This window comes from Syngnathus floridae, chromosome 19 (genome assembly GCF_059516105.1).
Source record: "Syngnathus floridae isolate MCC-2025c chromosome 19, RoL_Sflo_1.0, whole genome shotgun sequence".
Taxonomy (NCBI): domain Eukaryota; kingdom Metazoa; phylum Chordata; class Actinopteri; order Syngnathiformes; family Syngnathidae; genus Syngnathus; species Syngnathus floridae.
Genome location: NC_142431.1, coordinates 4,494,758 through 4,507,991, shown reverse-complemented (window position 1 = coordinate 4,507,991; position 13,234 = coordinate 4,494,758). Strand labels below are relative to the sequence as shown.

The window sequence follows — 13,234 nt, the reverse complement described above, 5'->3', positions numbered from 1 at the left end:
TGCTTCCGGCCATGATTTATGCACATTTATTAATAACTATGGTGAAGACACCACATACTAGTGAAATAAATGTGCTAAAAAATATTTTTTAAATTATAGTAATTAACTTCTCCATGCCATTGCAGTCTGAGACGTCAAACATGGATATGCTCCATTAATGGAAGGTCGGACGTCGGAATTATCCCACACGGATTTTCCCATTTCCGGCCTAGAATGAAGGCGACTGATTCCGATATATAATTGTGGTTTCGTTATTTCGTTTATCACAACACATTTTGACCTCCACAAGACCTTCTTCATAATTTCCTTAATTTATAAAAATAAATAAATATAATATATTCAAAGCATTTCATTCACTTCACCAAATACTTTGTTGGTTACTTTCTGCTTAACGTTATCACGTCCGCCATATTGGATGTGTCAATGGACCCAAGCTGGAAACAGAACAAGTGCACAAAGTTAAAATTCTCTCAATCACCCATTCACACAAACACATAAAGATAATGAGCTGATGATTTATTTATTCCCTTTATTTATCAATATAATAATATTGAACCTCACAGTGTTACATATTTTTAGCTGTGAAACACATTAATTTTACTCATACCCCCAAAAAATTCTGTTTCAATATAAAAGGAGTATGAATAGTTAACATTATTCCAATGTTTTTCCCAACCATGCTACTGCAAAATTGAGATAACAAGGATACCAACTCTATTTTCTATTAGATCTGATTTTGAATGTAAAACAGTTGGGGCATGTCAAGCGACTTTCCACTTTTCCATATTTAATAAGACGGGTATACAGTCAAGGGGCAGATATTAGTTTCCTCTGCAGGGTGCCTGGGCTCTCCTTCAGGGATAGGGTGAGAAGTTGGGTCACCCACAAAGGATTCAGAGTCAAGCCATTGCTCCTCCACATTGAGCAGATGGGAGTGGCTCGTGCATTTTATTAGGATGCTTCCTGGACGTTTGCATGTCCAACCGGAAGGAGGGCCTGGACATGACAGGGAACGCCTTGAGATCCCTCCGGAACAGTAGGAAGGATTGACTGGGGACTGGGAAGACTGGGCTTCCCTGCTGAAGCCGCCACTTAACTCCAGTTTAGCGGTTTTGGGTGAATGTGTGGATGGATTTAAACTAAATGGCTTCTAAACAAATATTATCGACTGTTTCAAAAAACACAAACACATGCAAGCGTACATATGATAAATTCCATGTATCAATGCAGCTGCAATCATAATGGAAACAATCAGGAGTAATTGGAAAATCTAACTAAAAAAAGCCACAAAGTGATACGAATGAGGGTAACGATTATTTATGTTAAAATATGGACACAAGTGAAAGTAGCAAGAACCCTTCTGAGGTAAAGATTTTGCCTAGGATAAACGATCCACACAAGCAAACGTTGACTATCATCTTCTGACTTAAAACATTTTATATTTGGGTGTTTCTTGGAGATTAAAACTTAATTTCCAAGTCATGCTAAAATCACAAATGTCACCCTGTCTGTGACTTTGACCGAGAACTGTTTCAGACTTCACACGATGGCTCTTATGTTCCGTGAGGCAGCCAATGTCGGAAACCTTGGAAGAAACTCCACACGTTGGTCACGTAGAAGTCCATGTTCAGAGTGAAGTCGGTGCAAATATTGGACGACTTGTCCACCAAGGAGCAGTAGAGCGCCGTCCCACCTACGCTGATCACCACGGTAACTAGACACAGCAGAAGCAGGATCAAGCAGGAGTCTCCACCCACTTCATCTGCAGTGAAGATGTAAAGCAGATGTGGGTGTCCAAACTACATGAATTTCATTTGATTAATTGTAATTCAACTTGTACTGTAAAATAAATCAATATTGCTAGTATCCATTCAAATTCATTTCATTCATCTGTTACAGTCACCCAAAAACATTTCGTTATAAAAAATATTTTGAAATGCAATCGGATTAAGGGCAGGTGACTGATTTAGCCATAACATAACATTCCAATTCTTCCGCTGAAATTAAAAAAGTCTACTATTTGAATTAACTTGATGCGTTTCAGAATCCAACCTTGGTCCATGCCATCTTGCGGCTCAATAAAGCGAACTTTGCGTTTGCAGTTCATCTTGTTGTCTATGTTGCCAGGGGGTGGCAGTCCATCCAGGGATGCTCTCCTCCTCTTCAGAATAGAAACCAGACCATCGGAGGACAGACTCTAAATTTGAAACATAAGATAATCAAATTAATTTTGCATTGCAGCATAACTGAAAATGTTTTTTTGCACTTTTTTGTTTACATTCAAACATCGGCTGCAGCAGCTAACCTATGAAATAAAAAATAAATTGTTCCCAAATAAAAGTTTAAAAACAAACTGTTCTTAAAGATTAAATGAAAATATATCAAATGCTATGACTGCACTCAATTTACTTAAAAATGTTTTTTGTTTAACTACACTTCCAATTTACTAAGCTACATATTCAAATGATTAATTTCATAATCATCATCGTGTACATGTAGTTCGACTTTTTGTCGTTAGGGGGCAGTAAAAGTGACTTTCAGGAGGGCTTTGATACTCAACACCGACAAAAAACCTGACCCCATCTACAGCACACATTATATACATGCATTATCCGCTGACCTTAACCACAAGCCAATTATACTCCTCATGCAAAGGATCAACTCATAAAAACTTTTGGTTAGGGTTAAATATTTCAGAATAAAGCGCACTATTTATCACACAGCAAAGAACCTGTTTTAGAATGTGGTTCTTTGAAAGAGTGTTCGGTTGTAATTCAGCATGGCTACCCCCGGGCTCCACCCAGCCAAAGCTCTAGTGGGTTATATAACAACACCGTGTTCAGCCTGAAGTGCAAGTGCTCATTCGAAACAGCCGATTTCCTCGGGAAATTTAATCGAGTATGATATCACAAAGGGAGTGTCTTCAGCAAACGCTTTACTGCTGCAGGCTGTGATGTGCAGGAATAATTCCATGCATGAGTAAAGGAATGGCGAGAAGGACAGACAGAAGGTGATCTTTCCTACCCCATCTACATGGCAAAGTTTTGCCAGGTCTGTGTCTGATGCCTGCGGAACTCCTGCTGGCCACTCCACCTTCACGTCCTGCTCTTCCTCGTCCTCTTCTTTCATTTCCTCAAGCGTCTCTTCGCATATTCCAGGTTTATGATGGTTAGGATGATTTGACTTGGAGATCATTTTTCCTGCTTCTTTGTCATCTTCATTTGTTATTTCGGGGTTGCTTGCTGTTAACAAACATTAAAGAATATATGGTAAGGCTGATTTATTGTAGTTAACTTCACTTACAAAATCGAATGAGATCCATTATAAGAACAGTTTTTACAAACTAATTATAATCACAGGCAGAGCTAGAAGGGGGGCACGGGGGCACTGGCTCCTTCTGAAATAAGGTGCCAGGCCAGATAATCGACTTTCAGAATCTTCATTATCATTTTTTTAAGAATTTGGGGAATTTGCAAAAATTTCTGTTGTTTTACAGACTCCCTGTGATATTCTTCGCACACCCACGGCCTCCCTAAGGGAAAAAAAAATCCTTACAACTAAAAAGTATTCTAATGATACAGTGCCTTGCATTCTTTTTTGCTCGAGGTCTTTACAAATTGTTATTTATGCCTACTCCATATTTAAAGGTCAAGCGAATTTTTATTTGATGAGTGATATCTTTAATTTGATTTTTATTTTGGTCATCTAGATAAAGTGCACTCCATTTACCACATATGACCCAAGGCAAAACTTAATGATTTATAAAAGGTCCACCACATTTTTATCAGCTCTATAATGTTACAAAATATATATAAAATAGCTAAACACATTTTTTCAACAATAACGGCCTTTAGTTGTGTCTTTGTCAACAACAGAAATAGTTGCATTTACCTTTTCCCTGATGGGGCGTCTCTTTCTTGCTTTGTCTTGTTACGTCGATTAGCGTTCTATCCTCACCAAGGGATGGTCTTAGTCCAAACAAAGCGATCGAACCATGAAAGACAGGCATGAAAAACCAACATGAGCTGACATAACCAAAATATGAAGAAAAGCAATAAGATTGTGAGCTTTCAAAGCGGGAAGTGGCTTTCTCTGCTGAAGCTGATCCACCTGCACCCAAAGGCTGTGAGTTAGTCACATACCAGAGTGGCGCGGTAAACAACTATGTCTGGCATACAGACCTGTGATGTCTTTATCAGTCAGTTTAGGAAAAAAAAAGTTTATTGCAAATGTATTGGACTAAAAAGTTAAACACAACTGAACAGTATGGGCAGTGATTTTTTTGTGTACTACCTGAGGGAGCCTGCATACACTAGTGGTTGGGTGGCCACCTATTATGTCATTATTAATAAATGTAGAAACCCGAGTAAAGATAAGAAGCCCAATGCCTTCTTGATTGTGGGCCGAAAAGACGTGGCCCATCTGGCATCATATGGTCGGTCCTGCTTGGACAGTATCATGAGCCATCTTAGGGCAGGGGTGTCAAATTCATTTTTGTCACGTTGTAGTCAGTTTCTCTTAGAGGGCCATTATGACTGTCAACGTCTTCTATAGGCTATACAACAAACTGATGAATAACAAAGTAAAATGTGTTCAAATAAAAAGATAAATGGTAATAAAAATTGCTATCAATAAAAAGTATTTTTAAAAAGACAATTTGTAATTTTAGTAATGACACAAAGTTGATGCAAAATTTGTCTTCACGGGCCACATAAAATGATGTGGCGGGCTGTATCTGGCCCCCGAGCCTTGAGTTTGACACCTATGCCACAAAACAATCAGTGACTAATAACAGAAAGGTTCCCAATAACATTTGCAAGTGATTCTATGAGCGATCCAGTGATGACTCACTTGAGGTGTGTCCCACAGATGTGTCTCAGCGTCTCAATGTGTTTCTGACCAATGTTGTCTGTTTCAGCAGGCAAGCACTTGTCAGCCTCCTTCTCTTTACATTGGCTCTCTGCAAGTACAAAAAAAAATCTATATTCTCACCAATAAGTTGAAAAGTAGATAGAGTTGCAGTACCCCAGTTCTCCTGCAGGACAGTGAGGTTAAAAAGCACACGCTCATGGTAGAGCTTCTCTAGCTGGAGAAGCTGGATGGCCAACTGGTCTGGTGACATCACCGGTTAAGGACGTTCCAAACAACTTTTATGTGGCCCGCGAAAACAAATTGTGCATCAAATTCGTGTCATTACTAGAATTGCAAATTGTCTTCACTTTTTATATCTTTTTTTTTTTATATTTGACCAGTTTCTCTAAAAAGGATACAGTCCTCTTGGAGTGAGCAGGCTTCTGCGATCTGTGACGAAAAACATGTTTAACGTACAATAAAGGTGTATACCCTCGAGTCATTGGAGGAAAAAAAAACTTTAAATCCACGTGAGTGAGCACAGCGGAGCTTGTCAAATTAAGCTGCTCAGCCAAGAGAAGATGATTTGATGTGAAAAGCACTCCATTCCTTCAGAGATGACGGTAGTGAGACAGAGCATGTGAAATTGAAAGTCACGTGCAACTACTTATATCGCACACATTCAATTTCTTTTTTTTTTTTTTTTATTCTAACATGTCAACTGGAGCAGGGATTCTCAACTGGTCTCACCATTAGGACCCAAATTTTACCAGTCATTAAATTATAATTCATTTGGATAGAAATCAAACATTTTCTATAAAACAACATAAAATCACAGCATATTAATATTTTTTAGGAATGTACAATACCAGTGTGAGAGCAGTAACCGATACCGAATGCCGATACCATTAATACTTTTGATACATAACCCCCTCCAAAAAAACAAAGACTTATATATTCCAATACAGCAATTTTCCTTAAAACTCCACATATAGCAATTATCTATTAATTTCTAATTCGTAAAACTGGCCAATACTGGTATCAACCACCATTGCGACAATTGATATCCTGAAATACGGCTAGTATCGGTACTGAGACTTTGGTATCGGTACTCGCCCATCCATAATCTTTTTAAACACAAGTGCAAACTGAATGGCAAAAATTCGAAAGATGCCAAATCAACATTTTCCCCCAAAAATATCAATATTACACATTATCGTATCTACATTGATCACAACTACAGGCATAAAACAACACAATCAAAACACAATCAGTAAATCACTAGCATGCAGGATGTTGTTTTTGTGAACTTTAGTGGACTGAATGAAGTGAGGGAAGTGGTGTGCTCGTGTCACCAGATGCGTGTTTGGTCTCCCTTAGTAAAAGGATATTCCCCCAAAGGATTAGAGGAGGAAAAAAAAAATACCCTCTTTCCACACAAACACCCACCTGGTGTAGCGAGTGTGGCAGTAGTGTGTAGTCAGTATTTTCTCCAAGAGACTGCAGAGAGGCCAGCAGCTCTGGGCTGAGGCTCGACGCTCCATATCTGGAGACGCTTCCTGGAAACATACCAGAAAACAAACAAAACACCTAGGAAACTCACCTGCTGTTTCTCATGTCCGATTATTTACGTGAAGCCTTGCATGTTTCCCGACCGAAGCAATGTCAATGCAGGAAAATAAACCCGGTGATGTCATCCGTGATGTCAGCGTGATGAAGGTGCGCTTAAGCAAAAATGCCCCTCGTGGAAAGTGTCACAACGTGATGATGCGCTCGTATTAAAGTATGAGTCACAATGATGAATGATGAACTTTAGCTGGGAGGTGAAATTAGAATGCTTGATTTAACTACAGCGTGAAATATTCAATGACATTTTGAGGTATGTTGTTTTTAATTGCATGCAAGATGGATTTATGTAACAAAAAAAAAAAAGTTGCTGCTATTACAGACATACTGAACACAAAAAGTATTTTTCCAGGGCTTACTATCATCCTGCTCATCTTAATGCTCTGGTTGCCTAGAGCACGCTCAGAGGAGGAAGCATGATGATGATGATGATGCTTCTAACCAGAAGGTCTTTGCAGAATGACGTGTTTCACTTTGTCTATCAAATATGTTTCACTTGAGTTGGTTCATAAATGAGAAACAGTCTCTGGGGGCTACTTTGTGAATAAGCATTGATTTTACTGTCCAAGATATCAGCCATAATAATTAATTCATGTATGTAGCACTAATTTTGACAAAATTATCGGGTAAGTAAATGTGATGGGTTAGGGTTAGAAATATAAAAAATCAGTACTCCCTTGCAAAACCACCCTAAAATGTGGAAATTTACAACTAATAAAGCTCTTCAACTCAAGATGCCAGGAGACAGCGCCAAAGCCCTATGTTTATATCAGATCATGCTTTAAGGTGAGATTTCCCCCCGCAAAATCTGGGAATGTTCAAGTTAATTTATTTGCGTGTATGATTTATGATATTAAAGACCACAGAAGATTAACGATTACATAAGAGTCAGGTGTCAGGTGTTGAGGCCCTCCATGTGGACTATTTGAATCAAAACAACAAAAAGTTATATAATTATAATACCTGTGACACTGCTGATGCCCATGTCATCATCATCCTGATGAGTTGCAATGTCTGGACCATTAGGCGGCTCACTGTTGTTATTACCCATCACCTCCGTCACCTCAGCCAGTTTTTCTTTCATGGATTTTTCTTCAGTAATCGTCTCTGGATTAGTTTGTCCTTCCTTGGTCTCGTTTTGACGAGAACAGAAAAGGTCTCAGTACTTCGATGGCCAAGCAGGGGGAGATGGGCAACGTCTTTTATTACGCAGGGCTTGGATGTAAAAGCAGATTCATCCGCTGGCTTTCTCCAATCTGGATTCAAAGAGACAACAAATATTATTATAACTTTTTTACCTTGAGAACATGGACAGCAAATTTACATCCTTCCATCAGTTGATTTTTCAATCATCTGCAGTTTTAGAAGACTATTGCTTCTAATCCACAAACTGCATAAATTCCAAAATTAAATTAAACCAGGTCACCAAATTATTCTGACCAAATTTTGCACAAAAGTGGAAAAAGATAACTCATTATATAACTTACAGCATCCATTGTTTTTTGCTCATCCCAGCTAATCACCTGCACCCATCTGTTAGGGAGGAAGGAAATCACAAAGCCTGCTGCCATTTTAAATGCTAAAAGCTTGTCAACACCAACGTCAACTTCCTGTCTCTTAGCATTAGTGGAGAATGAATAGGTCAGAGCTGACATGGGGTAAATTAATTACATGTATCGCAAATGATGTTTTGTGCTTGTGCGACAATGTTCTCACAATATTTATTCAGCATTGGGACACTGTAAATTTTACAACATGGAAAGAGATAGGAACGCTGGGAGCAAGGAATGACTCATATGGAGATTCAAGGAGCAAAACAAATATCCTACCACATTATAAAAACATGCACGTAAGGTCGTTCAACCATTTGGGTTTACACATCCATTCACACTTCTATTCCCACCTACAATAGATTTATCAATTAATTAAAAGATTCACCAATTTAAGGAAAAATTGCTTAATTATACCATATTTAAGGGAGAAACAGCAAAATTCTTGACAATGCAAATGCTGTGCGGTCCGGATTAAAGACGAAGCGGGCCTTATGTAGACCCCGGTCCATACTTTGTGCACCCCGGGCTTCGTTACTAAAGGTCTTGGTTTAATATGCCTTTCCCCATGAAAACAGACATTTTGATGTCTTCAAACGTCCTTTTTTGTTGTTTTTAAATTTCATTAAAATTGTTCATATTTTTCACTTAAGCCTATTAAAAGCATCTGTCAAAAGCATAACTAAATTGTTGCAATACACTAAAAGGATCTCAGAGTTGAAATGAAAAAATGAGGCAGCGGTTTTGCATTCACACATTGATGGCTCGAACATATTTTTTATGTTGATTTAAAAAATATTATTTAATAATAATATTAATAATAATATTTAAAAATAATATTTTTTTTCAAGCATTTCAGGATTTTTTTTACTTTTATCTATAAAACCTTGCACAATACAGATTTTACCATGCAATGTAGATTGATATCTTTGACGTTTCCGGAAATTTACTTCAACTTGAAGACTATTTAGTACGCCCTAATGCTGTATACATTATAAATGTGTTTTGTTTTTTGGTTTTAATTGGAGCCTGTCATGTGATTTAGCTACATACATTAAAAAACAAGTTTAAAATTTTGCCGCTCAATAATTTCCACGCTTAAATTATCCATAAAATGCGATCTTTATCAAATAGGTGCAAAATAAAGACTCTTCCCCCTCTCCGTCGTTTCCTTATGTAGCATGACATCCCTCTAACCCAAATGTACGCGATCTTATATAACTTTAATGCCACATCTGGGTAGGATGAAGATAGTCTACTCACCTCTGCATGATGTTTATGTGTGCTTGCACATCTTCTTCTCCCCCCGAAAGGAAACGCACGTCTCGGACGCTTGTTTTTATAGATGCAGGTGCACATCAGCCTTGTCGACTCTCCTCCACGCTCATCTTGTTTACCCTTCCATCCGGGGAATTTGCAGCCTCGTCTCATTACTGGATTCCCTTCATGCGATTGAAATGTATTTATTTTAAGTCACACATATGACCGAGACTGCCATCTTCTGGCAGAGAAGTGAAGTCGTGCTGTGTGTCAGAGGTTACGTAAAAAATGGAGAGTCATATGATGACTTAATCCGGTGTAGTGTGCGTCAGATTACCAGGAATCTTGCACAATAACAAGTTGAGTTTTGTGTCCATTCTGCATTTTGTTAACTTGACTTGTATTATCCATTCATTCATGTTTGAGTGTGTACAAGAGGGAATAAAAATTTGTACCACCTAAAGCATGGGTTTTTATATTTTTTGCGGGCCGCATTGTCGTCATAGCTTCTTTCGGAGTGCCATTATGACTGTCAACCCAAATAAATGTATGAGCACCTCATATTATATACAGTAAAAGCTACAAAACAAACTGACATATAATTCGTTTTCAAATCAGACGAGTAAAAACTGGTCAGATATTTTAAAAAATATATATTAAAGTGAAGACAATTTGCAATTTGATGCACAATATGTCTTCGCGGGCCACATAAAATGATGTGGTGGGCCGTATCTGGCCCCCGGGCCTTGAGTTTGACACCTCTGGCCTAAAGGCTTTGCGCTACTTTTGTTAGAACGTCAATTGCTTAGGTCAGTTTTTACCGATTTATGACTATTTCCGTTTTCAAGATCCTTCAAAATAAAATCAATTGATATAAGCACAATAAAATATGAACAAAATTTGCAATATCATAAAAATGACAGCAATGTACATGTACCTATAATTCATTATTACAATAAAATGCTAATTTTATTCGATATTATTGAGTCTTCTCAGGCTTCCTCGATCTATGTAGGACTTAAATTTTAGAAACATTTTTCTACCTTAGTTTCGAAAGACTAACAATTTTATTTCAATGTTGTTCAGCACCAAAAAGTATATACAGTACAAGTCATCGGGAATTTTCCTTTAAACAGTAAACAGGAGAGTCACAGAAAAGCGCAAACCTATTATTGACGAAATGAAAACGTTTTAAAAAGCTAACACATTTTTTTTCATCAGACTAGGACACAAATTCATTTCAGCTACAGTTCCAGTGTGTTTCAGTGGTTTTGTCTCTCTAAATAAGGCAAATTGGTAAACAGGTAGAAAGAAACAACACACATTCAGTGGTGAAGAAAAGCAAAAGTGATATTGGAATAAAAATGCAAATTCACAAATACGCTTGAATAAGAACATGAAATGACCAAGTAGACCAACAACTTTAAAATATACAGTTCATGATAAACCATATATACATCATATATACAGTATCTCAGCCCAAGAAATAAATAACTGCTGAAAAGACCGTTTTTAAAAAAAGAAGAAAGTTCTTCCATTGTAAGAGCATAGAAGTCCCTTATTTTTTGCTTCCATTTACAGGCATATACAATATTACAATTTCTGACGAAACAAAAACAAACTTTAAGGTGACATGTGTTTAATCAATAAGTGATAATCTACAAAAAAAAAGTGTCGTTATCATACATGTAGTTTCCAGTTCCTATCGTGAGCTGCCATCCAAAAAGGCCGCCATCTTCTCCCTCTTCACCAACCATCGTGTCATCCCTTCAAGGTCCTCCAGGGGCTCCACGGAGTCCACCTTGAAACTCTGGCAAAGGTCGGCTGCAGGACAGTGTAAAATCGGTAAAGTATGATCAACCATTCATTCCCTATACTGCTTCTCCATACATTGTGATTTTCCAAAATAAATCAAATCTCCCATTAAAATCCAATCACTCACAGTCTCGGTTCTGTATGGTGTGCTCCAGCTCGAGATTCTGCCCGACCCGTTCCAGATCTCTGCTCAATTTGTTGGACCGGGCTCCGACGTCTGTGATCATCTACCGTATGAGCTCCGAACACCGCCGCTTGCCGCTGGAGCATGTGAGTCCCTGAAAATGCAAACAGTTGCATAAGATAATTTTTTTTCTGATTCGATCATTAGCCCCAAGACCCTTAAGAACTGTTTGTGTGTAAGTAGGTCAGCAAGTCCGACCCACCCAAACACACACACACACACTTTACACTTGAGAACAAGACTAACCCCCTCCACTCTGCCCACTAAAGACAGCAGATGAGGTCCACTGGGAACCGAAACACAACCCCTAATGTCTCTAAGCCACAAAATCAAATGATGCTTATTATGATTATGTACTACACGGGTATTCCTTTTTTTTTACGCAAATACAATATACAGTACAAAATTAAATTACAACTCTTCCCCCCAACATGTTGAGTTTAATTCTTTGTTCCTTTGACCCAATTCCCCCTCCCAGCCCCCAATGTGGTCATTAAAATTGCATCAAGAAGCAACGTTTGAGTGTGGTAGAGGCACGGAGGGGTCTCATGGGGGCCAGACGGCTCGTCATGGGGACGTAACGTCACCATGTGCAGCAGATTGTGCTTCGGAGCACATTTCGACTCGCGATGCAAGGTGGCCATCTTTTATTTAATATTTACTTATGCATGGCTAGTTGGGCTTTTTTTTTTTTAGGGGAACTGCAAATGGGATTTTCTGATAATGAAATTATCTGTCAAGCACTGTTTTTCATACTCCATATTCATATATTTATATATATATTTTTTCAATTATTTTTTTGTATTATTTTATTTATTTATTTATTTTCTAGGATATTAGGGTTTGTTTGTTTTAGTGTAAAAAAAAAAAAGGTAAATCCCAAATAACCATCAGGTACAAATAAGCAAAAAGGCAAATATATCACGTAAAATATTAACAATATATTTCATTTAGCATTTGATAGCGAATACCTCTTTTCTGCATCTGTTGCACTTTGTCAATCTCGTATATTTTGTAGTTTTCAGGGATTCCATGATCCGCCCAGCGAGATTGCAGGCTATTAGATGATTGTCTTGCGGCTGGGGTTGCGTCATTGGAAAGATGACGAAAGTGAGTGCCTACAAACAGAAATAAATCTAATATGAGAAAGATGCTTAAGTGTTTTCATTGACTTTTCTGTCAATTTTTGAAACCTGGTGGGATGGAATCACTCCTTATTATTTTCTGAACCAACCTGTTTTTACATTTAATTTCCAATGCTGAATGAACGGTTGGCTTCATGTATTAATAATATGACTTCTGGCACTGTAAGGCTTTCCTCACCACTAAGTGTACATGATCTGACGGCATTCCACAGACATGTCATCTCCAATTGACATCACCGCTATTCATTAAAAATGTCTACAGTCTTTTAGGATAATTTCTATAAAACTTTCATGAGTTTTCTTTAGGCACATTTAACAGTTAGGCCATATCTGTCAAATTTTCCATCCATTTTTTTGTCCTATAGACAACAATAGGCAACAGAAAATTATGTGTAAAGGCATTGTTATTTTAAAATTTTCCATCCTTGACTTTCAGATGAAGCTGGCATTTGGCATTGGTTGAAAAATATCCTGTACCGTATTTTCTGGACTATAAGGCACACCTAAAAACCTAAAATTTTCTCAGTGCGCCTTATAGTCCGGTACGCCTTATATATGGACCAAATTCCTAAATTTAAACTGGCCCGAAGCATTGTGTCATGAAATCAATCATAAGTGGCCGGCTGAAGACTATGAATCATCAATCAAAAAGACTATGGATCATTATTTTGTGATTATAAAGTCATTTGTTGCATCTGAAGTTGAAATAAAAAAGATAAAATGGAGAATGATTTGATTTGATTTGGATTGAAAATCTGACATGATGCATTAATGGTGCACCTTATAGTCTGGTGCGCGTTATA

General features: G+C 37.8%; 2 protein-coding genes and 1 long non-coding RNA gene across 6 annotated transcripts in view; 1 reads left to right on the top strand and 2 right to left on the bottom strand.

The window, feature by feature from the left end:
* Positions 1 to 1,295: 1,295 nt before the first annotated feature.
* cnstb (consortin, connexin sorting protein b) lies at positions 1,296 to 9,452 on the bottom strand. Of its 2 annotated transcripts, none has more exons than XM_088361419.1 (11): positions 9,291 to 9,452; positions 7,965 to 8,010; positions 7,441 to 7,733; positions 6,301 to 6,410; positions 5,271 to 5,301; positions 5,026 to 5,112; positions 4,852 to 4,960; positions 3,892 to 3,968; positions 3,025 to 3,242; positions 2,053 to 2,197; positions 1,296 to 1,714 (listed from the first exon to the last, which is right to left on the bottom strand). In XM_088361419.1, exons 3-11 carry the CDS (start codon positions 7,559 to 7,561, stop codon positions 1,554 to 1,556), a joined length of 1,059 nt encoding a protein of 352 aa, XP_088217545.1. In that variant the 5' UTR covers positions 7,562 to 7,733; positions 7,965 to 8,010; positions 9,291 to 9,452; the 3' UTR covers positions 1,296 to 1,553. The 2 variants fall into 2 exon arrangements, with proteins under 2 accessions (XP_088217545.1, XP_088217544.1); XM_088361418.1 differs by having other exon boundaries at positions 1,296 to 1,762; positions 9,291 to 9,450.
* LOC148381740 (uncharacterized) lies at positions 6,223 to 12,432 on the top strand. Of its 3 annotated transcripts, XR_015854294.1 has the most exons (6): positions 6,223 to 6,730; positions 6,830 to 6,925; positions 10,980 to 11,132; positions 11,258 to 11,372; positions 11,765 to 11,922; positions 12,305 to 12,432. It is a non-coding gene; the product is annotated as an uncharacterized LOC148381740 (long non-coding RNA). The 3 variants fall into 3 exon arrangements; XR_015854293.1 differs by having other exon boundaries at positions 6,242 to 6,925; XR_015854295.1 differs by lacking the exon at positions 6,830 to 6,925 and having other exon boundaries at positions 6,246 to 6,730; positions 11,062 to 11,132.
* The window catches only part of LOC148381739 (kinesin-like protein KIF26B), an 18,924-nt gene continuing 16,038 nt past the window's right edge, over positions 10,349 to 13,234 (bottom strand). Inside the window, exons 13-15 of the mRNA XM_088361415.1 lie at positions 12,258 to 12,404; positions 11,230 to 11,380; positions 10,349 to 11,111 (exon numbers count right to left, since the gene is read on the bottom strand). Coding sequence (XP_088217541.1) covers positions 11,057 to 11,111; positions 11,230 to 11,380; positions 12,258 to 12,404 — 353 coding nt within the window. The 3' untranslated portion in view covers positions 10,349 to 11,056. The remainder of the gene's footprint in view (positions 11,112 to 11,229; positions 11,381 to 12,257; positions 12,405 to 13,234) is intronic.

Excerpts from the sequence above, each read along its gene's own strand:
- cnstb (XM_088361418.1), bottom strand. The coding sequence starts at position 7,561 with ATGAAAGAAAAACTGGCTGAGGTGACGGAGGTGATGGGTAATAACAAC. Across the intron at positions 5,113-5,270 it reads CTGCTCACTCCAAGAGGACT|ACCAGTTGGCCATCCAGCTT; the intron begins GTATCCTTTTTA and ends TGATGTCACCAG. Across the intron at positions 3,969-4,851 it reads ATCTGTGGGACACACCTCAA|ACCATCCCTTGGTGAGGATA; the intron begins GTGAGTCATCAC and ends GTTTGGACTAAG.